This window comes from Polypterus senegalus, chromosome 12 (genome assembly GCF_016835505.1).
Source record: "Polypterus senegalus isolate Bchr_013 chromosome 12, ASM1683550v1, whole genome shotgun sequence".
Taxonomy (NCBI): Eukaryota; Metazoa; Chordata; class Cladistia; order Polypteriformes; family Polypteridae; genus Polypterus; species Polypterus senegalus.
The window spans coordinates 111,521,057-111,545,232 of record NC_053165.1 but is presented as its reverse complement, the minus strand read 5'-3'; the positions used below and the strand labels follow the sequence as shown (position 1 = coordinate 111,545,232).

General features: G+C 40.6%; 1 protein-coding gene across 1 annotated transcript in view; it reads right to left on the bottom strand.

The window, feature by feature from the left end:
- synm (synemin, intermediate filament protein) overlaps positions 1–24,176 on the bottom strand; it is a 54,417-nt gene that overhangs the window by 15,962 nt on the left and 14,279 nt on the right. Inside the window, exon 3 of the mRNA XM_039773262.1 lies at positions 5,961–6,037. Within this exon, the coding sequence (XP_039629196.1) occupies positions 5,961–6,037 (77 nt within the window). The remainder of the gene's footprint in view (positions 1–5,960; positions 6,038–24,176) is intronic.

The window sequence follows — 24,176 nt, the reverse complement described above, 5'->3', positions numbered from 1 at the left end:
ATAGAATGCACAGTGTAATAGTAAACTAAATCTAAAACATTGAATAACACTGAGAAAACCTTAAACAACAGAGAAAACTAACATTGCAAGAGTTTGCGCTATAGCGCTACGAACTGCTCACTAAAAACACCTTTTTAATGAGTTTTAAGCACAGGGAAAAAATGAACATTTGAAAAATCAGAAATTTAATAAACCACCAAGAAAAGTAACATTGCAACAATTCACGCTACGAACCGATAAATGAACGTTTGAAAATTCCCCCCTCCTATTAGCAACATTTACAGAAGCCAGAGATAACCAATCTCTTCCACAAACCTTTCGCCAAGCACTAATCACTGTCTTTCCAAAACAAAATAAGGACTTATTACAATGTGCATCATACAGACCAATTTCACTTCTGAATAACGACGTTAAAATACTCTCTAAAATCATAGCTAGAAGGATGGAGAAAGTGCTCCCCTCAATAATATCACAAGACCAAACTGGATTTATTAGGGGCCGACACTTATCTTCAAATCTTCGACGCCTGTTTAATGTAATATACTCACCAACTAAATCAAACACCCCAGAAATATTATTATCATTGGATGCAGAAAAAGCATTCGACATGATTGAATGGAAATACCTTTTTACTATTTTGGAGAAGTTTGGGTTTGGCCCGAACATTTGTGCATGGATTAAATTACTGTATACTAACCCAGAAGCTTCAGTTTGCATCAATAACATTTGCTCAGACTACTTTAAACTAGAACGTGGCACAAGACAAGGATGCCCTTTGTCACCACTGCTGTTTGCAATTGCCATTGAACCACTGGCAATACATTGTCGAAATACTGATCAGATAAAGGGGATTAGCAGAGAAGGACTGGAACAGAAAATCTCATTATATGCAGATGACATGGTACTGTATATATCGGACCCAGAAAATTCTGTGCCTGCAGTCTTAGCAGCACTCACAGAATTTCAAAAGCTCTCTGGTCTCAGAATTAATCTGAATAAAAGTGTACTCTTTCCGTGAATTCGCAAGCATATAATATTAGATTAGACACCCTTCCTTTTATCATTGCAGAACAGTTTAAATACCTCGGGGTAAACATCACAAGTAAACATAAAGCTCTTTATCAACAAAATTTCGTGTCTGCATGGAAAAAATTAAACAAGACTTGCATAGATGGTCAACCCTTCATCTCACACTAGCTGGAAGAATTAACACTGTTAAGATGAATATTCTTCCTAAGCTCCTTTTTTTATTTCAAAACATACCAATATACATTAATAAATCGTTCTTTAAGCAATTAGATTCAACAATAACCTCATTTATTTGGAATTCTAAACATCCACGCATCAAAAGAGCGACCCTACAAAGACAAAAGGCAGAAGGCGGCATGGCTCTACCTAACTTCCAGTTTTATTACTGGGGCAAATATACAGTCGATAAGAACCTGGACACAAATAGAAGAACATACACAGGCATGGACCGCAATAGAAGTAAAATCCTGCAGTACTTCTTTGTATTCCTTGCTTTGTGCTCCAATAAACACACGTTATCGGCAATACACTAATAACCCAATTGTGCTCCACTCACTTAGAATCTGGAACCAATGTAGAAAGCATTTTAAGACGGAGAAGCTTCTTTCTGTGGCACCCTGCAAAAGAACCACCTCTTTCAACCCTCACAAACATATGCAGTTTTAATATCTGGAAAAATTTGGAATTAACTTGCTTAGAGATCTTTATATAGACAACGTCTTTGCATCCTATGAACAATTACGTTCCAAATTTAACATTCCAGCTACAAATTTCTTTCACTATCTTCAAATCAGGAACTTTGTTAAACAGAACCTTCCAGATTTTCCTCATCTTGCACCCTCATCCACGCTGGAAAAATTATTGCTCAATTTCAAGGAGTTAGACTCCATCTCTACAATATATAAAATCCTTTTACAATCCCTTCCTTTCAAAGATCCAAGAGGACACTGGGAAAATGACCTCTCAATTAATATATCAGAAAAGGAGTGGAAAGTAGCAATGCAGAGAATTCACTCAAGCTCCATATGCGCAAAGCATACAATTATACAACTCAAAATTATATATCGAGCACATCTGTCTCGACTAAAACTCTCAAAATGTTTCCAGGGCATGATCCAACCTGCGAACGTTGCAACCAAGCCCCAGCCTCACTAGGTCACATGTTCTGGGCCTGCACCAAATTAACATTATTCTGGACAAAATTTTTAATTACCTCTCAGACAGTCTTGGACTCACAATCCCTCCTAACCCATTAACAGCTGTGTTTGGGGTTCTTCCAGAGGGTCTTAAAGTGGAGAAAGACAAACAAACTGTGATTGCATTCACTACACTGTTGGCACGCAGACTTATTCTGATAAACTGGAAGAACCCAAAACTCTCCTCTTTTAAGTCAGTGGGAAACTGATGTGTTATATTATTTAAAATTGGAAAAATCAAATACTCAGTTAGAGGATCTGTGCAGACTTTTTCAAAACATGGCAGGATCTAATCAGTAATATTTTGAAATGATTTTATAAAGCACAGAGAATTTGTTGATTTAGGTATTTTTAAAAGCCTTAAATTTTACACCGTTTGGCTTGCTCTCTCTCTCAAGGGTGGGGATCGATCTGTTCTTAGCATAATTCTTTTTTTTTTGTAAAACTTGATTGCTATGTATTGATTGTAATAAAATAAATAAATAAAAAAAAAAAAAAAAAAGAAAATTCCGTAATACAAAAACTAACCATAAACCACCAAGAAAACTAACCCTGCATGAGTCGAGTTCTGGCATGAAGGAAGTGAGGAGGAACTGAGTGGAGTGGAGGTTACAGTTTTGAGGGAGAGTCCGGCTCCGCGATGGAGGGATGTTCTCCTTCAGGTGTTTTCTCTGTTGTGATTTCTCTGTTGTGATTTCCCTGGTTTCTGGTGTTTTTCGCTGTTTAGCTGGTGGATCAGACTTCACGAAATAGTGGTCTAATGTGACTTGCCTTTTCCTATGCATTAAAATTTTTCAGAAATGCGAGACGACATTGTTGGTTATCATGTTTATCACTCTGTTCATAACTGCTTTGTCAGGGTGGTTCTTCTAAAAAAAAAATCCTGGCACTCGTTCCATTTTTCCATGATGGCTTTTTTTGCATCACTTTTTATAACCACCCTTTCCTCTTCTTCCCCAGAGGACTGCTCCTTGGTGAGCAACTTAAGCTGCTCCTGCTGGAGTTCAGCGAGTTCCTCTTTCGTCAGCTCCTCGTTGTGATCCAGGATCAGCTCCTCTGTGTCCTCATTGTCCCCTTCAAGATCCATGCTCTTGCCCATAGACACAATCTCATTCCACAACAGGAGGTGCAAAGCTTTCTAAAACCTGTTCAGGAATGCATTCAGGCCAAAGTTTCTTCCAAGCCGAGATCAAGGTTTTATAAATGAGGCTGATGCAAAGAACGACATTAAAATGGTTCTTACAGAACTCTTTCAGGGTCAGAGACATCTCCTCGATCACATTGAAATACCTGGCGAATAGTCCTTTGGTGTACAGCTTCTTAAAATTTGAAATAACCTGCTGGTCCATGGGCTGCAGAAGAGGAGTCATGTTGGTAGTGGGGAACATGACCTTAATAAAGTCATACTCCTTGACCATCGTCAACCAAATTTGGAAGGTATGCCGGTGCATTGTTCATCAGAAGAAGGCATTTTTTAGGCAGATTATTCTCTTCAAGATATCGCTTCACAGCGGGAGCGAAAGCCACGTGATGCCCTTCCAAAAATAAGGTTCTTGTGACCTAACCCTTCGTGTTTGCCCTCCACATCACGGGCAGTCTGGCTTTGTTTACATTGTGCTGCTTGAAAGCACGAGGGTTCTCAAATTGGTAAACGAGTAGCGGCTTGATTTTTACGTCGCCACTAGCATTAGCACATAGCAAAACGGTTAAACTGTCCTTCATTGGTTTATGGCCAGGCATAGCCTTCTCTTCCTGGGTAATGTAGGTCCTCTTCCAGAACAATCTAGTCTCGTCGCAGTTGAACACTTGTTGCGGGATGTAGCCTTCGTCCTCCACTAATTTTATGAAATTTTTCACAAATTCTTTCGCAGCTTCAGCGTTGGAACTAGCAGCCTCTCCAAGCCATACCACACTATGAATGCCACTTCTCTTGCAAAACTTTTCAAACCATCCTCTACTGGCTTTAAATTCCTCACTTTCGCCACTCATAGAAGGATAGTTTTGCAGTAAATCGCCATGAATCTTCTTGGCTTTCTCACATAACATCGCCTCGCTTATGCTGTCCCCTGCAAATTGCTTCTCATTCAGCCACAATAGCAACAGTTTTTCCAGCTCTTCTAGCACTTGAGGCCTCTGCCTGGTTAACACTGTAACTCCTTTTGCAACATCAGCTTCTTTAATGGCCTCTTTCTGCTTTAGAATAGTCGAAGTCATAGATTTTGACCTCTTGTACTTGGCGACAATATCAGTAACACGAACGCCGTGCTCATACTTTTCAATAATTTCTTTCTTTAATTCAATTTCAATTTTCTTCTAACTTTTCTTCTCACCACTTTTCACTTGCTTAGAAGCCACGAAAAGCACACGAAATACTGTACAGCACAAAGAGTTCACAGCGAAAGCATGCACGTCTGACTGAGAACAATGCACAGGGAGAGACTGAACACGTGCTTAAATACAATAATCGGCGCGTACAAACCGGAAGGGAAATGAAATAGAGCACAAGGAGTTCACAGCGAAAGCACGCACACAAGCAAGTATGCACGTCTGACCGAGAACAATGCAACACATGCAGAAATCATTGGCGCACACAAACCGAAAGGGAAACTGGCTTGTTTGTGAACCGAGTGTGTGGTCATGAACAGATGCAAAAGTTTGGTGAACCTTTTGGTCGTAACTCGATTTGTACGTGTTCAGAGACGTTCATGAACCAAGGTTCCACTGTACATTTAAAAGTGAAAAAAAAAAACGTTAACTTTTATAAGTCATATAAATGTACACCATCTGTTACAGCCACAAACCAAGCGTATGTGTTTACTGTATATATTAACAATAAGAGCAGCTCACTACTGAAAAATGCTAAAATAGGAGGCAGTCCGGATTGAACCGGGGACTCTTGACTACAAGTCAGTAAATCTTACCACTAAGCCACGGAAGCTGTTGTATCATCCTTGAACCTTTTGTGAAAGTGTTTATTGGATCTTTGGACTTCAGGCTTCACACATTATACAGTTTATGCCAACATTTTCTCATTTACTACTAAAATATGAAAAACATTTTTGTTTTAACAATGTGCTTACACAGATTATTGTAGAAAAGGAACACACATGAAATGCTCATGTTACAAATAACGATCTATTATTTCCACTCTAAAACTCCCACACTTCACTCCCAGATAATCAATCAAGGCATGAGCTGGGAGAACTTTGTGCACTTCTGCGGTTGTGGGGGATGGGATAGTAGGCTGCTTGCTGCTTGTCTTTATCAGCACATTTACAGGACAAAATAAGCTGAGGAGAGGTGCGAACGGATTTAAGGTGGGCTGGATCTACGAGTTTTTTCGTAGGCTCTGGTAATTCTAGTGTTAATTCTTCTAAAGCAACATCAAGCCGAGTTTCAGATGTCCCTAAATGCTGAGCTTAAGGGCTATTTATATTGATTTGCATATTCAAAGAGGTGTAATACTGGGAGGAGTTGGGGTGGGACAGCAGGCGCGTGCACGTGCGTTACTTTTCCTGCTGACTGGGATTTATGTAGTGGAAGAACATGGAAGTTGGCGAACGCACAGATTTAAGCATCTGGATTTTTTTTTGTGCATAGGCACATTTCCGCTTTTGTCCATATGCCATGTTAGAGTGTGAATTCTACGCACAGCATTATGCATGAGGCCCTTGGGCCTTCATATACTGTATTATGGAGAAAGGCTTGTTCACTTAACTGGTGTCAATTATATACCTGCTTTTCTGGGTATTTCCCTCTCATACTGGTCAATCCAATAATGTGATTCTTGCTTCTCTCCTTCCAGTAATGCCCTGTGAAGAAAAGGAAATGACAATAAGTTTTTGTTTCTGTGTAAATGTTCCAACTTTGTAGACCCCAGTGAACAGACTGCAATGGTCGGGTTTGAGAGGTTATACCCTCCAGCTGAGGTCCCTCATGTTGCTGACTGAAAGCCATCAAACTGAAAAGGACATTGTGGTGAGGAGTCTTGAGATTTTAGTCAAGTTGCTCTCTCTTGTATATTCTCATTTGCTGCATTATTAATGAATCAGATGTTCTCATCCTTTTCTCGTCCTTTTCTTCCTTCAACTCCATTCTAGCATGTTCAGCACAAATTCAGCCATAATGGCCGCAACTGTGAGGTAAGAACCAATCAAATGAAGAAAACAGCAAATTGGAATAATTTTTTTTAAAACTGTGGCCACCCATTTTCAAAATGATTTCCTGTGTTTTTATGCATACTTCATAATCTACAAATGGAGAACCACTCGATTAAACCACATGCCCAACACATAATGTACTACTTAATAATATATGTGTGAGGATCACTTTTCCTAAAGAATGACCCTGAGATGGGGACCATTATAACAGTATCTACAGTATGTGTTTGCAGATAATTCAGGCATCACACACTCCTTAATTAATCAAATGGTAGCAAAGGGGAAACACACAACACTAATATTATGCTTAGGATCTTGAAGCTCATGCATCCATTTTAGGTAAAAGCCACTCAGTCAGCCATTTAAAGCTGTAATTTATAATAAGAAATCAAAGTGTTCCAGTTTAGATGCCACATATGAGTTGCTGAATGTCTTTTCAGGGACTGTATGTCACCCTGGGACTTGGGGGTGTTTACGGTCTGAACCCTGGCCACTGGTTTGCACTCTGCGTCTGCTCATCAAGGTGGCACTCTGGCCTCGCCTCAATGGTTTCATTTAACCAACACAATTTTAAAAGATGGGTGGGGTTGATTCCTGCCAGTCCTGTCATGAAGATTATAGTGCCACAGTTTCAGGAACAACACCATCCCAGAAGTCGCAAGCACAACATTGTCTACCAGGCATCTGAACCTGCAGCTTGCCAGAGTTTCAATGCTGGAGGGATTTTCATGGGTTAACACCGAAAAATAAAATGCGTCAGCTCTGCTACATGACATCCACATTTCCATTCTTGTTTCAAATGCCAAATGCCCAATTAGGAGGCCCTGTCCACTGTCTGTGCCTGAAACGCACAAAGGATACCATTATACACTTTGGAAAACCACAACACTAATTCCAGTAACTGAAGACTTTAGAGACCCCCACCCCCCCCACCCAAGTATTGTAGATGATTTAACTCTGTGTAGAAGGGGTCCTCTTGAAATAGTGAAAGAAGCAGAAATGTGCAACATTCCTAGTCACGGCCTGCAAAGGCTCTGCTCTAAAGTGCACATTTCCTGAGTGGCCGCTGTCACCATAAGCGTGACTGAGACAAGGAGAGTCTCGGCCACAGACACTCTGGCCAGTAAACAGTTAACCTCAGCACTGGTCTGCTAAACATTTCCAGCTCTAGATCACTTTTTCCTGCACAAACAGTTAACAGCGCAGTGACAGAGCCCTGCGGAATGCTTCACAGCACACCCCCCCAACACAACAGTTGCTCTGTTGCTACAGCAATCTATGAAATCACTACAAATACGATCCAAGAAACACAAAACATTTGAGCTGGCGCCTCACGACGCTCTTCAGAGGCACAGCCCTGTAAGGTTAGATGACATGATAGTCCACTGCAGAACTGGGACAGTGGCTGTGCTCAGAGATGGGGGCTCTCACTCCTTTTGTTTTACGTTCTTATCAGTTTTGCACAGGATGGACACATGTTGCCACTGGACAGAAAAAGGTTAAGGCGCCTGTGTACCTCGGCATACTCCCTCTGCTCTCACACTCGTGGCTATTTCCCACGTGGTTTATAGTTTTAAAGCCTGGGCAGCAGTGAGTTCTTCTGTTCATTTAACCTATAGGTAGAACAGAGCACATCTATAGTGATTCACAGCAACCCACTGGTCACATGCTTTCCCTGAGGCTCACTAGTATTAGCGGTCGGCCAAACAGTGTGAGTGAGATAGCAGTGCATAGGTCTGGCCAATATTAAGCCACCTGAAGTGTCGGGCATCCCGGTGCGAGCCTGTTTTGTCCCACACAGTCACAGTGGTCTCCAGTATGGACCCTTGTAGCCTGTCATTAAACCTTCTGTATCAAGCAAATCCATGAAAAGCAAAGACAGGACAGGTCAGGTCCGGTTAGGATGGGGAGCATGCACTGGTCCAGGGCCTACAAAAACGATGCCTAAATCATACACAAGTAAAATCAAGAAAAAACTTTCTTTACACTTGATACATTTGGTGATTTTCAGAATCTGTATAATATTAGCCAGTTTCCATCTGGCAGCTAACTTGGTTGGGTTTCATTCATTTTAATGTTTGTGACGCCCCATCCATTGTGCTGTATTTTGTAAAACATGCAGTAGTAAAATTCATTGCATTTTTCATTTCAACAGATGGCATACTGCAAACATTAGCACTGCTGTTGAGAATTCTGTACCAAATAGGTAACAGTAAAGCAACTTGCAAACTGACGGTATGACTTAATCAAGGGAAAGTAAAATAGAAAAATACAAGAAATAAAATACAACGACAGAAAGAGAATTAATCTCATTTGAATTCATTGAACGTTCTGGTGATCTGCCTTCATTAATGTAGAAAAATGAGTGCAAGAATAAATCATATAAATACATAACAGATCACATTAACAGCTAACCAGTGGGCACACTGGCCTCCAGGACCCAAGTTTGAGCCCCCTGTGGCCATGCCAACAGCTGTTGCCCTCTGTGTGATAGTCAATGGGCGTTTTTAATTTAAATCATTTTACTTTTTCAAGCTAAACTTTTTTTAGATTATATTGTTGCATGTATACATCATCTGTTGGAAAGTAAAATACAAGGCATTTCATTGGTCGATGTGGCAGACGTTTGGCAATGGTGGTGCTGAGTGGCAGTCCGCAGTTAGGCTCTGTCAAATCCATTTCAGCTCAGTGGCACTTCTGCATTTTCATTTAAGTGCTAGATGATCTATCATGGACTGGGCCAGCTATTGACACAATAAAAGCATACACATTAAAATAACATCAAGTTACTGTTATATTCGATTACTAATAGAATTAAAAGCAGAGACTAACTTAAATGAAAACCTGCAGCCACTGCAGCCCTCTGGGCCTCTGATCAAGGACCTCTCATTCTGATCCTCAAGAGCTGCAACACCAGCACATTTGACAAACGTATCATGACTGGGCCACTGAACTCCCACCGTCATTTACCTGACAGGGTTGAAGTCATTTTTGTCTGTTATTCATGACCATTTTACTGGTGACCTCATTTACCTGCACCATTTTATGTTTCATTTCACACGAAACTGTGTGTGTCTAAGATGCTCATGTATATGGGTTTTGTGCGTGTGTGTGCATGGTTAACCACCTTAGCGTTATGTTTACCCTGAAAAAATGAGTCAAAAACATTTACATTTTTTTCCTGGAAGATATGCAACTGAAACACGTAAATACCAAAATGTCAACAGAAGCACTGCAGAAAAGGCATGTGTAGTGAGCTTCAGCGCTGATGCAGATTTCGTACACGTCCTTCATGATATGTTTTGAAACTGTCACTAACAAACAGAGCAATGTCATATTCGGGGCAGTAGAAACGTGTTTCATTGCACACTTTTCTTTTTTTTTGTGTTGTTTGAGCACAGGAGGGTCGAATGATTGTGCCTGGCCCACATTAATCACGTGCCCATTGTGTTATTATAGTCCACCACAGTGCAAGACTTAGCATCTTCTACATTTCCCCTGACACAAACATTGACAGTTTTTGCAGTGTGAAAAGTGATTAGGGGGCTACTCTCTTTCTTGTCCTTGCACTTAATCGCAATCATTTTGCCTTTTTTATAAGAGAGCAACATCTGATGAAGCTTCATGAGACCAAATTCATTGAGCATATCACGGCGGTTCGGCCATACAGTGCCATACCATGCTTCAGTTTCACTGTGTATGTCGGCGTCTGATGACCAGTTCATATTGTCATCACTATCACTCGATTCAAGCAACGGTTAACTTTCAGTTTGTGGTAAAAGTGCCTTTACGGCTTTTCATTTGCCAGTGTTTATTGTTGGAGGCTCCGCCTCACTCATAAATATTGATGAGGTACCTTACAGCAGTGGTTCCCAACTTGGGGTGCAATGTGGCTTTTTAGAGGGAAGAACAAAGAGGAAGACTGCGTCACAATTCACCACAGCTGAGTGAGGTGCGTTGTCTGACTTTATCGTTGGACAATCAGTGTCTTTCTGTGTGCTGTCATTTGTAGGTCACTTTTAGTTAGTGCTTCTCTTATATGAATGGAATCAAACATTACGCACTCAATGGACACCTATGAATGAGACACATAAATGCTCTATCTCGTGGGTTTCTTGCTGCAGGCAAAGCATTCATAAAGGCAAATAATTTTTTTAAGAAAATGGAATTTGAACCATGCAATAATCCATAGAGAAGAGTGAGGTCTAGTACTGATTTCTGCAAGTCCTGATTGTGAAATGTCAATGATTTTGAGGTTTGATTGACGTTCTTGCCAGGTATGGACAAGGGGAACTGAAATGGACGCAATACCTGCTGCTTACATTCAACTCATCATTCCTGCTGGTGGTCCTGGAAGTAGCGCAGCAATCTTAACAGTGTGGCACATCTGTTTTTAAACTGCAGTGGAAGTGTTATTGGGGGACAAATCTCGTCGACTCTGTTTCATTGCTAAGTAGAATGACAGCACCAGGTGCTTCATGGGGTCTCCAATCCCCCAAAACTTTTAATTGTTGATCCTAAATCATTTCCTTGCAGCACTTGATGCTTTGCAGAATACACCAACCTGATCGTTAACGGAGTGTCTAAGCTTCACGGGGGGCACATCTATCTATTATAAAAGAAAATCCTGAGACAAGATTTTTTTCAAAGAGATCATTTCAAGACGAGACTTTGGCCGTGAGATTTTTTCAAGTCATGCCCTCCTTTCAACCATATTCAACCATGCACATGGCCCTCTCACCTCTCATTCGTGTTAATGCTTTTGACAGACACAGTTCCTGCTCTCTTAGCTCTTATAAATTTTTACGTTTTCCTCACTTTAAGATCCCAATAAAAGAAGACTTACTATGTCCAACTCTTATTGAAGAATTTCATCCCGAAGGGTTATCAATGGAAAAAATGAGTACACGGGCAATCCTAGCACAGAGAAACGAAGTCAAATGAATTAACACGAAAATTGTTGATCAGTTACATGGCAAATTGGTTAAATGTGTATCAATAGACTATGCTGAAAAAGTTGGTGGGGATCGTACGGAAGATGAAAACATCAACTTACAATATTCAGTAGAATAACTAAAACTGTTAACACTGTATGGTCTTCCAGCACCCGAATTACTGTTGAAAGAAGGATGTATCCAAGAAAGGTAATGTACTACAAATCTCACGGGATCACATTAGACAACAAAGGAGATCTTGATATGCCATTCGTATTAAAACGTTAACAGTTTCCTGTTAGAATAGCTTTTGCAAAGATAATTAACAAATCACAGAGACAAACATTCGAAAAACTTTATATATTAGAGAGAAAAAAATGAAATTCACTCACAGGCAGTTATACATTGTGTTGTCATGATGCAAGTCTAAACACAGAATAAAAAATTCAAAGCGATATTGACAAAAATTTAATTTGAAAAATTGTATTTGCTGAAATTTTACAGTAAAAGTGTAAGTTTAAAAAGTATTTGCGTATTAATTTCAAATCCACATGAATGAAATTCTAAAACGCAACATGAAACATAATTTACTTTCAAATTATTATGTTTTACAACTTTTTAATATGGTTAATTACTCGCTGTAATGTAAAAGAGTTCTATTATGCATAAGTAACAATTCCCATGAAAATAAAAATCTGTTTAAATTGTATATCCGCATCCCCATATGTGAGCAGCTGAACCACAAAGTGGAAAGTGCAAAGCGCAGGCCTGGGTAAGGCGAACAAAGCGTGCAGGGGGCAAACCCTCCTAGTTTACAAGATTATTGAGATTTATAACGGTAAACTGCTCAATTTATATTTTAATTGTATGCACCAAGTTAAAAACTTATTTTCTTGAGTTTAATTTGCTCACCTGCCATACTGTATGTGGTTCAAAAACTAGAAATTTAACTTCTTCATCCTCAAATACGATATGACTTTGCAAAACAAACATTTTCTAGCGGTGCAGGGCACAGAAAAGGTTGGAAACCACTATCATAGAATCAAGATAACCTCTCCCACTAGAAATGAAGAATTCTGTAGTCATGATGGTGGAATCCTTCAAATTTCTTGGCACAACTATCACAGACACTCTCAGCTGGGACTGACACCCACTTCCATCACTTAAAGGGCTCAGCTGTGGTTGTACCTTTTATGCCAACTAAAGAAATTAAATATTTCCAGCCAATCTTAGTACAATTTTACAAAGCCATAATTGAAAGTGTGACCACACTCTCCATTGTTGTCTGGTGTGGTTCAGCAGTGGCACACTCCAAATCTAAATTACAGCGTGTTGTGAGGTCTGCTGAGAAAATAAGTGACCGTGCTCTTCCATCTGTGGCAGGCCGGTATACATCTGGTGTCACTAACCATGTCAAAAGGATCAGCAGGGACTCATCTCACCAAGCTCATCACTTGCTCCAAAAACTCCCCTCTGGTAAATGCTTCAGGTCAATTAAAAATAAAACTGACAGACACCTACTTTCTTTCCCAGAGCCATAGCCCTCTCAGATTTAGCCTGCCTTCTTTGCATATTCATGTGTTCTGTCATATTCTGTATGAAGGTGTGGGTATGGACAGTATATGTATGTGTGTGTGTGTGCATACACACACTTTCACTTGCACATTAACATTTGCACATCTCCTTTATAATTGTCCTATCATGCCACTTTGTATAAAGTTTTTTTATTCTTTTTAAAATGAACAGGTTATTTCTGTTATTTGTAAGTGATGATGTTATGTTATACACAGCTCTAAATCTACCAAGTCAAATTTCTGTACATTAAGTGCTGTAGAATAAAAGTAATTCTGATTCAGATAAAAGGGCAGAAAGCATAGACATACTCATATTTTTCGAAGCATGTTATTTCTTCCACTAGATGGCAGCAGAATACCATCCCAAGAGTTATTTGGGCTTAACGCTGTTAAAGCGGATTGTTAGATGGCACATTAAATTTGACTCGGGTTTAACCGTAATTTCATCAAATTCCAAGCCCGAGCCATGCTTGGAGGAGGTTAAGCAGGTTCAAAAAAAGACAAGGACACGTTCACCTGACATTTTCTACTTTGTTTCCTAGGATTAAAGACTCATTAACACAAAGCTCTGATTCTTTTTTAAGAAATGTTTTTGTTTTTTGAATTTTACCTGTTAAGACTTCACAAATCTTGCCCATACCCTTTCATTCAAATAGCTATGTTGCTGCTTTTGACCTCACGCCTCTTTAATTTCTCACCACTCACAAATCATTAAACTAATCCATTGTTTATGAATTATTCACGGATGATCACACAACTTTATCCTGTATGCCAGTCATCTGATGCCAAAAGCAGACCAGTTCAAATCACAGTAAACTGCTGCTGAATAAGCACAAGAATCAATACCAGCTAAGGCCGGGGTGCCATACTGATAAAGCTGGAATTTTATTGTCTGTTTTACTCTACCGTGTCACCTTCTATGAATGAATGCATCACCTTGTGGCTGTAAAGGAACAGCAGCCCAACGTTCAACCAACCCATGTCTTAGCAAAGCAGCCTAGCTACACTGAAAAGAGGACTTCAGGCTAACTGGCACGTGTGGTCTCCAGACCGGGACAATTAGGTGAACATTTTACTTCAAAATCCTCACACCTTTTAATCCTTTCTTTTATGAATAATGGCTTTCCAGTTTTTTATTTTAAGATGTACCGCTCCCCAGCATTCTGACAGTAACGGCACAATCAGATACTGCTCTCTCGCTCGCAGCAATGTTTAATGTAAATTGGGCTCACTCAACAAAAATCACAGACCATCACTCAGTGATCAGTAGTGTGTAAAAAAATGCATTAACCATGTCAAACAAAAAACACAATTACTTTACAACACAACAAAATAAAGCTCAAAACTAACAAATTAGGGTGCGTGATGAACGCACAACGATCAACCTGCTTCAGCAGGTGAAAACAAAAGTCCAGGAAGAGGTTAATGATGGCAGGAAAAGTCACCAGCAAGCCGCCACAAATATGCAGCAAGATAAATGTTTAGTCCTAGCAAGGAAATGGTTGGGTACTCCAGAAAAAAATACAAATGAAAAGACCCCTATTGTGAGACGCATCTCTCTTGTAAACCTGGGGTAAATTCTAATGCCTGGCAGGTCGCTTCTGTTTCATGTTTTCTGCACATATGAGCTGGTGCCACCTGCTTTTCTTTTGACGTTTTTGGGTGTTAAATCGCACTTTGGCAAACTGTCCCGTCTCATCCTTGAGGGTGCAGGTTCCCTTTTTTCCAATACAAGGCAAACGCACACCAACCCAGGTATTCATTTAAGGTATAAACAAACCAACATATGGCATTCACTGCAAGGTGGGTGCCTACGGCATTTGGACAAAGAAACATTTCACGTGTTCAGGGTCAGCCATAAGACTGGGCTTTCTTTATACAAGTTTAGATTTTCCCCCCCCACCCAATCCAAGTCTGTTTCAAGGCTGCACTCATTAATGCTCCAAGAGTCCTAACTGAATAAAGCAGGTTTGATATTGGATTGACTCTTTTTTTTAAACATTTATTTAATTTTTGAAGTCTAGACTAAAAATCAAATTAATAGGAGCCCCAGTTCTGTCTGTTACATGCTCCTGGTTGAGCCACCCATGACAACTCCCAAGGGCCTCCTGGGCCCATTTTAATCTCAGCGCTGCGGACGACTTCAATGAATGTCAGGTCACAGCCTGGTAAAGCTGACATATGGATGTGTCCCCTAAGGTTTAATTTCAGAACAAATCGCTGAATATTTTGTCAAAAGTAAAAACAGACTAAAATGGAAAGTTGGAACAAATAAGTGCTTCTGAAACCTGACATTGAGCTTCTGAAAGGGAAAATGGAAAGTCTGACAAGTGGTGAGGCATTTATGGGTGTTACACGTACTGGAGGATTCTAGCAGCTAATCTTTCATTTTAGTGTTATTTGCAAAAACAGTAAATTAAAAAAAACGCAGGTTGGTGTTTTAGTACTGTGTGTAGACAAAGTCAATATTATTTACTAAACCTCTTGACAAACAAAGAAACAGAAAAACTCATTTTTAAACCAAGACATCATTACTATGAACAAAACTAATAAGAGAGAAAGCTAATAAGATCTTAGCTCAACAAATCTACAAGCAGGAAGTTCACAATGCAATCCTAGCAATTATCAACACAGACAGAGGCAAAATCATTGACCATAAAAATATAATGCACACATTTAGAGACTACTATAAATCCTTATATTCTACTCAGTTTAAGGAAGACAAGACGCAACCTAATGAGCTTTTGGATGCATTACAGATACCACAACTAGATGCTCTCAGTGCTGAGGAATTGGATAAACCTCTGGCACTATCAGAATTACTAGATGCTATACAGTCACTTCAGAGTGGGAAATCAGCAGGCTCCGAATGCTATCCTTCCAAATTTTATAAACAATTTTCAATTAAGTTAGTTCCCTTTTTATTAGCAACATTTACAGAAGCTAGAAACAATAAAAATCTACCTGAAACGTTTGGTCAAGCATTAATTGCCATCTTCCCTAAACAAAATAAAGACTTATTACAATTTGCATCATACAGACCAATATCACTTCTGAATAATGATGTGAAGATACTTTCCAAAGTTCTAGCTAGAATGACTGAGAAAGTGCTTCCTTCAGTAATATCACAAGACCATACTGGATTTATTAAAGGCAGACACTTAGCTTCCAAACTTCAACGCCTGTTTACCCACAAAGTCTAAAACCCCGGAGATATTATTATCATTGGATGCAGAAAAAGCATATGATATGGTTGAACTGAACTACCTTTTCACTACACTGGAGAAATTTGGGTTTGGCCCAAACATTTGTGCATGGACCAAACTACTGTATACCAATCCAGAAGCTACAGTTTGTATTAACAACATCAATTCAGACTACTTTAAACTACAGTGTGGTACTAGACAAGGATGGCCCTTGTCACCACTGCTTTTTGCAATCGCCATTGAGCCACTGGCACTGGCTCTTCACCGCCTCCACTCCTATCCTCTCCTCCAGGCTTCATCCTCTTCCACCCAACTTCAGCTATTGAATGGAGGGGGGCTGCCCCTTTTATCTTCACCTGGACGTGCTCCAGGTGCCTCCCAATGAGCTTCTGTTGGCAATTCCTGGTGTGGCGGAAGTGCCGGCTGAGCACCCGGAAGCAACCCTTCATCTCACTTTAGCTGGAAGAATGAACATTGTTAAGATGAATATCCTTCCTAAGCTTCTTTTTCTATTTCAAAACATTCCAATATACATAATCATTTGTTTAGAAGTCAGATTCAATCATATGCTCATTAAATTTGGAATTCAAAACATCCAGCGATGAGTATGAAACTATTCTCTTCATTTGCAGTCGCCAGTCTGAACTGCGAATCTGCAGTCTGCCCGCTGTGCTTTTCCTTTTCTAGCTGGTTATGCAGTGAGATTTGGGTTGGCTAACATGTATAGCTGGAGTTAGCATGGTGTTGTGTGGCATTCTGTTCGCTCTTGATGGTGTCCACCGGTGTCTGGATATTCTTAGCCTGTTCTGTCTCTGGTTTGGAGTTGTGCTGTGTGTTGTCATTTCTACTTTTTTGGCAATACAGCTCATATATTCTCCATATGAACTTAAAAATCTTGGCTATTATCCACAATTGGTCTCCCTGACTTATAGTTTTTGCAATTCACTTGGAATCACTTGGCGTCCTTTCTATAGTCACCGGTCTAAAAGAGGCCCCTCGCGGATCTATGGCTCGGACGCGTTGATTCCAAGAATATTGACATCTTACCGTGTTCACTTGCATAACGCTAGGACTGTCCGAGGAATAAACATGGGCCATCTTCATCCTCTTCAGGAAGTGTCTGTACTCTCCTGGCTGTTCCAATTTTAGGCTCGCCCTTTTGAACACTCGCTCCATCACTAACAAGACCTCGCTGATTAATGACCTCATCTCCCAGAAGCAAGTGGACATTTTTCTTCTTACAGAAACTTGGCAACAACCTGGTGACTATTTACATTTAAACTTGCTGTCTCCCCCAGGCTATAGCCACATATCTAAACCCAGGTTAACAGGAAAAGGGGGTGGCCTGGCTTTGGTTTATAGATCTACCTTGACAATGATCTCCTTTTTTGAAGTCACATCTTTTGAATATATTGCTGTTAAAATGTGTGTCCCGTCCAACCCCCCACCTCCTGTACTGCTGTTGTTAGTTTATCATCCTCCCAAATCTGTGGTGAACTTTCTGTTTGAACTTAATGAACTTCTCACTGTAATCTCATCTCTTTGCCCTGCTGTAATTTTACTTGGTGATTTTAATATTCATGTTGATATCAACTGCTCTCTTATAGCTACATTTATCTCAACTTTGGATTGTTTTGACTTGACTCAGCATTTGGATTTTCCCACTCATACTAAGGGTCATATTTTTGACTTGCTTTGTTCAAATGGTTTGAATAAATATCTCTGTCTCAGGTTCACTCTCTGGTATTTCTCATCATAAGCTTATTGAATGTAACTTTAGCATTATTACCACTACATCTGTCAAGAAAAAGTCTGTCTCCTATCGCAACATTAGGTCTGTTAATTCTGATTTGTTTGCTGCTTCCCTTCTGTCTTTGTCTCTTTCTGAATTGCATAGTCTTCCCTCTCCTGAAAACATGGTTTCCCTTTATAACAACTGTGTTTCCCAACTGTTAGATAACTTTGCTCCCTTAAAAACTAGGGTTGTTCCAGCCTCCTGTCCCTGTCCCTGGTACACTGATGAGCTCAGAGCTATGAAAGCCACTAGCTGGTGTCTTGAACGGCTTTATAAGAAAAGAGACCTCATAGTTAATTCACAGCTTTACACTGAGCACATACTTAAATATAAGGATGCCCTTAACACTGCCCGCTCCAACTATTATTCCTCTCTCATAAATGGTGCTAAGACTAGGCCTAGAACGCTTTTTAGAACTGTTAATAAACTCCTCCAACCCCTCCTCTAGCATGCCCCAACAGAGCTGAACAGTGTCAGGCTTTCTTACATTTCTTTAATACCAAAATTGATGAAATCTATCACAATTTCCCCTCCACACCTCAATCATTCACTCATTCCGATCTGCCATCTCCATCATCAAGACTCACTTGTTTCTCGCCTGTTGACTCTCTTGCCATCTCTGAACTTATTAATAAGTCTAATTCCTCATCCTGTCTACTTGATCCTGCCCCCACTTCTAAGACATTAAGACATGCTCATCCATAATTAGTATTCCTGTTGCCTCATTGGTAAATGCATGTTTCATTTCAGGTTCTGTCCCTACTGCCCTCAAAACTGCTACAGTTACCCCAATCCTTAAAAAACCTGACCTGGATCCTTCCTTTCTCTCCAGTTACAGGCCTATCTCTAATCTCCCTTTTTTGGCTAAGGTGATGGAATGTGTGGTTGCTACACAACTCCATGCTTTTCTTCTAGATAATACACTATATGAGCCTTTTCAGTCTGGCTTTCGTACACAGCACAGCACTGAGACAGCTCTTCTCAGAGTAGTCAATGATCTTCTCCGGTCTGCAGATTGCGGTTTCCTTAATATTGCCCTTCTTCTTGACTTAAGTTCAGCATTTGACACTGTTAATCATGGAATCCTCCTGTCATGTGTCTCTGCTGTAGGCATCTCTGGCTTAGCCCTTCAATGGCTCACATCATATCTGTCTAATAGGCAACTGTTTGTCACACTCGGCCGACACAAATCCTCCACCTCACCTGTGTCGCATGGTGTTCCTCAGGGTTCAGTCCTTGGGCCATTACTTTTTCTACTTTATATCCTTCCTTTGGGTCAGATTATTCGCAGACATGGCCTTAACTTCCACTGTTATGCAGACGATATACAGTTATAACTTAGTACAGACTCCCCTATGACTGCATCACTGAGCTTAAGCTATGGATGGAAAATAACTTTCTCAAACTTAATGCCAATGAAACTGTAGTGTTACTGGTAGGTCCAAAATCCCAACTTTCTAAGGCATCCAATTTCTCTATTTCTGTTGATCTACACGTGTCAAACCTGCTCTTGTTGTCAGAAATCTTGGTGTTTTGTTTGATTCATCACTTAACTTTGAGCTACACATTAGGTCTCTTTCCAAAATTTCAATTTATCATCTCCGTAACATTGCCTGCCTCCGTCCATTTCTGTCCTTTAATGATGCTCAAACTCTGGTTCATTGTTTCATAATGTCTCTGTGGTATAGCGGGTCCACAGCTCATGTCAAAGAGACAGTTTTAAGTAAATAATTCCCGCACTCGTGGCTTAGCAAGGGGGTGTGCTGGTCTGTGGCTGAAGTGGTTCCTGGGGTGATTTGCGGTGCGGGCGAGTCTCACTAAAGTGCACAGATGAGGAGTTGTCCACATCTCTAGTTGTTCCCAGGTGCCGCTGATTGCCACAGGTGAATCACGTTCCCGTTATAAATAGAAGTGCGAGGTGGCTAGGAGAAAAAGAAAAAAAAGAAGGAAAAAGAAGAGAACAGGAAAGAACGAGAGGTTGTAGGAGAAGGCAGGAAGCAGGAGGAGAAAGCTGGTGCAGGAGAAAGAGTGAGCGCAGGCTCGTGTGCAGCTGAGCAAGGAAGCCTGGGTGTTTGGCCGACACCTAGGGAGCAATCATAGTGGTCGCTCCCACCAAGTATATTGTGAAGAGTGGGGGTGACCGGAAGGCGGATGACTTGCCGCGTAAGGCCATGAAAGGCAGCGGGAGTCGGGACTTGGGACGTGTATTCCCCAGGAGCTCAAGTCGCTGTTTGGAGGAGCCTACTGGAGCCAGGGGTCGGTGAGGCGAACCAATCAGCCGAAGCAGGCAGAGCAGGTCAGCTGCAGCTAGGATGACTCCCCTGTTGCAGGGCCCGTTTGGGAGAAGCAGGGGAGCCGCCAGTAGTAGAAGAAGGATGCACTGGATTTTTAAATAGCCAGCTTCCAGCCATTATTTTAACCTCGTTGTTTTAAAGATTTTTTCTAATGGATTTTAACCTCCACGTTTCACCTCTGTTTTTAATGTATTATTTATTTATTGAAGATTTGAAACACTGCACTATTTATTCGGACACTTTGTGTTTTGATTGTTTTATTGATTTTAATAAAAGCACTTTGCACTCTTACACCATCACCTTGCTCTATTGTTATGCCTCACTGCCAAGTTCATCGGTGACACTACTGACAGCGACGGGTTCAAGGGCTCCCAGAAGATGAAAGGGAGCATGGAGTGAACCCGCATCGTCACATTATAAATAATCGCCGCTTTCACGGCTTAGCGAGGGGTCATGGTGGTGTGTCGCCAAAGTGGTTCCAGAGGAGTTCGTGATGTGGGCGCTTCTCACCTAAGTGCACAGGTGAGGAACGGTCTGCATCCGTAATTGTTCCCAGGATCTGCTGATTGCCACAGCTGCCACGTCCTCTTGATAAATATAAGTGTGAGGCGGCGAAGGGAAACAAGAAGAAAAAAAGAAAAGAGCCGGAGGTTGCAGGAGAGCGGGAAGCAGCGAGGAGGAGAGAGAGAAAGCCGGTGTGAGCGAGCAAAGGCTCACAGTCAGTCAGCTGGACAGTTGAGCCCTAGCAGGGGTGTTTGGCCAACACCTAGGGCAGTTGGAAGTGGTCACTCCTGCTGAACATTTTATGGAGGAATGGGAGTGACCAGTAGTAGGATGGCTGGCCACGCAAGGCCAGGAAGGCAGCAGGAGATGGGAGGCTTGGGCGGTGAATTCCCTGACATGAGCATCCTGGTCATTAGGGAAGCCAAGTCTCGGTCGTTAGGGAAGCCAAGTCTAAGTCGTTAGGGAAGCCAAGTCTCGGTCTGGAGAGCGCAACCGAAGCCAGGGATCAGGAAGCCTCCAGACCAGTAGAGTGGAGAGAAGGCTAGCTGTTGGTAGGGCGACTCTCCTGTTGAGAAGCCTGATGGGAAAAGCAGGGGAGCCAGCAGGTAAAAGACACCGGCTTTGGATTTTTTTTAAATGACTGCTTCCAGCGTTGTTTTAACCTTGTCGTCGTGTTAAAGGATTGTTTTTTCTTCTGTGTTTTTTTTAACCTCCACTTTACAACTGTTTTATGGATTATTTATTTAATGATTTGAAGCTCTGCACTTTATTTAATTTGGACTTTGTTTTGTTGTTGTCGATTTTAATAAAAGCACTTTTGCACATTTTGCTCCATCCCCTTGCTCTATTTATTGTGCCTCACTGCCGTGCTCATTGGTAACATTACCGACGGTGATAGGTTCAAGGGCTTCCAGATGCAAGACTGGAGCATGAAGTAGAACCCACATCGTCACAGTCTCGTATTGATTACAGTAATTCCCTCTTCATTGGCCTCGCTTTAAAATCTATACAGAAGCTACAGTATATTCAGAGTCCGCAGCCAGAGTCCTTACCCACACAAAGCGTTTTGCTCACATCTCACCTGTTCTCTCCCAGCTTCACTGGTTACCTGTTCTATAAAGGATTAAATTCAAGATTCTGCTTCGCAACTTCAAAGCCCTATATAACCTTGCCCCCCTCTACCTCACTCAGTTACTAGCGCCTTACACTCCTTGTCGCTCTCTCAGGTCCTCGAGCAGTCATCTCCTTACTGTCTCCATACTGTTTTTTTACTCTGTATGTAAAGCAACCTTGGGTTTGTGAAAGGCGCTCAATAAATGTAACTTATTATTTTATTATTATCCATGTATCCAAAGGGCGACCCTACATTGCAAATAAATGAACATATACAGGCTTGGTCCACAATGGAAATAAAATCCTGCAGTACTTCTTTATATTCCTCACTTTGTACCCCAATAAGTACAAGTTATCGCCAATATACTAACAACCCAACTGTGCTTCACTCACTCAGAATATGGAATCAATGTAGGAAGTACTTCAAGATAGAGAAGCTTCTTCTATTTATGGCACATTTTTCCACCCACTCAAATGTAAGCAGTGTTTAACATTCGGGATTAAATCATTTAAACACCTGTACATAGACAACATCTTCGCATCCTACGAACAATTGCACTCCAAATTTAACTTTCCAGCAACATATTTCTTTCATTACCCCTAAATTAGAAACTTTGTTAAATAAAACCTGCAGTGTTTTCCTCACCTCCCACCAAACTCTATTCTGGAAAAAATAGTGATCAGTCTTGAGGACTCAGAAAGCATTTCTGCAATATATAAAAACGTTTAAAAGTTCTTCCCTTTCAAAGATCCCAGTGGGGAGTACAGTGGGAAAAAGATCTCTGACTCGACATTTCAGAAAAGGAGTAGAAGGTATCCATGCACAGAATTCACTCGAGCTCTAAATGCGCAAAGCATTCACTTGTTCAACTTAAAATTCTCTATCGAGCTCATCTGTCTCATTTAAAATTATCCAAAATGTTTCCAGGGCAAGATCCAACCTGTGAACGTTGCGATCAAGTTCCAGCTTCACTAGGCCACATGTTTTGGGCCTGCACCAAATTAATATCATTCTGGACCAAAATCTTTAAGTGCCTTTCAGACAGCCTTGGTGTCACAATCCCTCCTAACCCATTACCAGCTGTGTTTGGTGTTCTTCCAGATGAGCTTAAAGTGGAGAAGGACAAACAAACTGTGATTGCCTTTACTACACTATTGGCACGTTGACTTATTTTGCTCAACTGGAAGAATCCTAACTCTCTCCTTTTAAGTCAGTGGGTAACTGATGTTGTATATTATTTGAAACTGAAGAAATTCCCAATTTGAGCATCTGTACAAAACTTTTTCAAAACCTGACAGGATCTAATCAATAACATTTTAGAATAATTATTTAAATTGAGAAAGCAGATTTTGTTCCCTTTTTTTATTCTATTGACTTTTATTTATTTATTTTTCCTACTAATAAAGTTTTATTCTGTTGGCCCAGCTCTCTTAATCAGGGGTGGGTGTTGATTTGTTTCAAACCTAGTTTTGCAAAACTTGACTTGCTTGTATCGAATGTTATTTGGTTTTAATAAATAAAATTTAAAAAACGAAAAAAAGAAGAAGTGGTACCCCTCTATCTATGTAGCACTTTGAGTAGTGAGAAAAGCACTCTATATTTATTTATTTATTATTATTATCCACATTAATAAAAGGACAAGTGTCTGTGTACCTGTCTGAGAGTCCCTCCAGCTGCTATGTCTCTGTCATTCCAAAAGATGGGGCACTGAACGCATTTTTAGTAACAAAATACACTGTACTTGTCATTCCAACAGATGGCACACCATAAACATTAACTGTTCCGAATGCCATACCAATTGGCATACAACGAAGACAAATGCATGGTGCTCTGCAAACACGAACACTGAGGTCTGCATTGATTACTTAGATCTGAACTTGTCTTAGATGGGAAGCACACCTAGTATTTGTAGAAAGGGTTAAAGTAAGAAAGCGAATGTTGTTCTTCCTACTCCATAAATTGAAGCAATACTTGAAGGACTTTCGCCGATTTGTAAATGTTTAATAATTTCAATTCTTTGTGACAATTCCAAAACCACACGCATATGTTTATCATCCATAACAATGAATAATAACAAAAGAGATTAAAACTGAAGGTAAGCAACTGACACTGTGATTTCAAAATGCGGCCTGACATGTGGTGCTGGGGAAGAACACTACAGGCTAGCAAAAGGGAGAGTGGTTTCAATATGCAGAGCTCTCGGTGTACCATGTGATTTTTTTTTCTTGGGTTAATGGAGACTGGCGGTTAATCGAGTGACAGATAATTGGATACATTTACTGTAGATGTTTGCTCCTACGTGAATAAACTGGATGGCTTGTTGAACAATTGAATCGTTGCTAGGGCATGTGAAATGGACAAATCTAATGT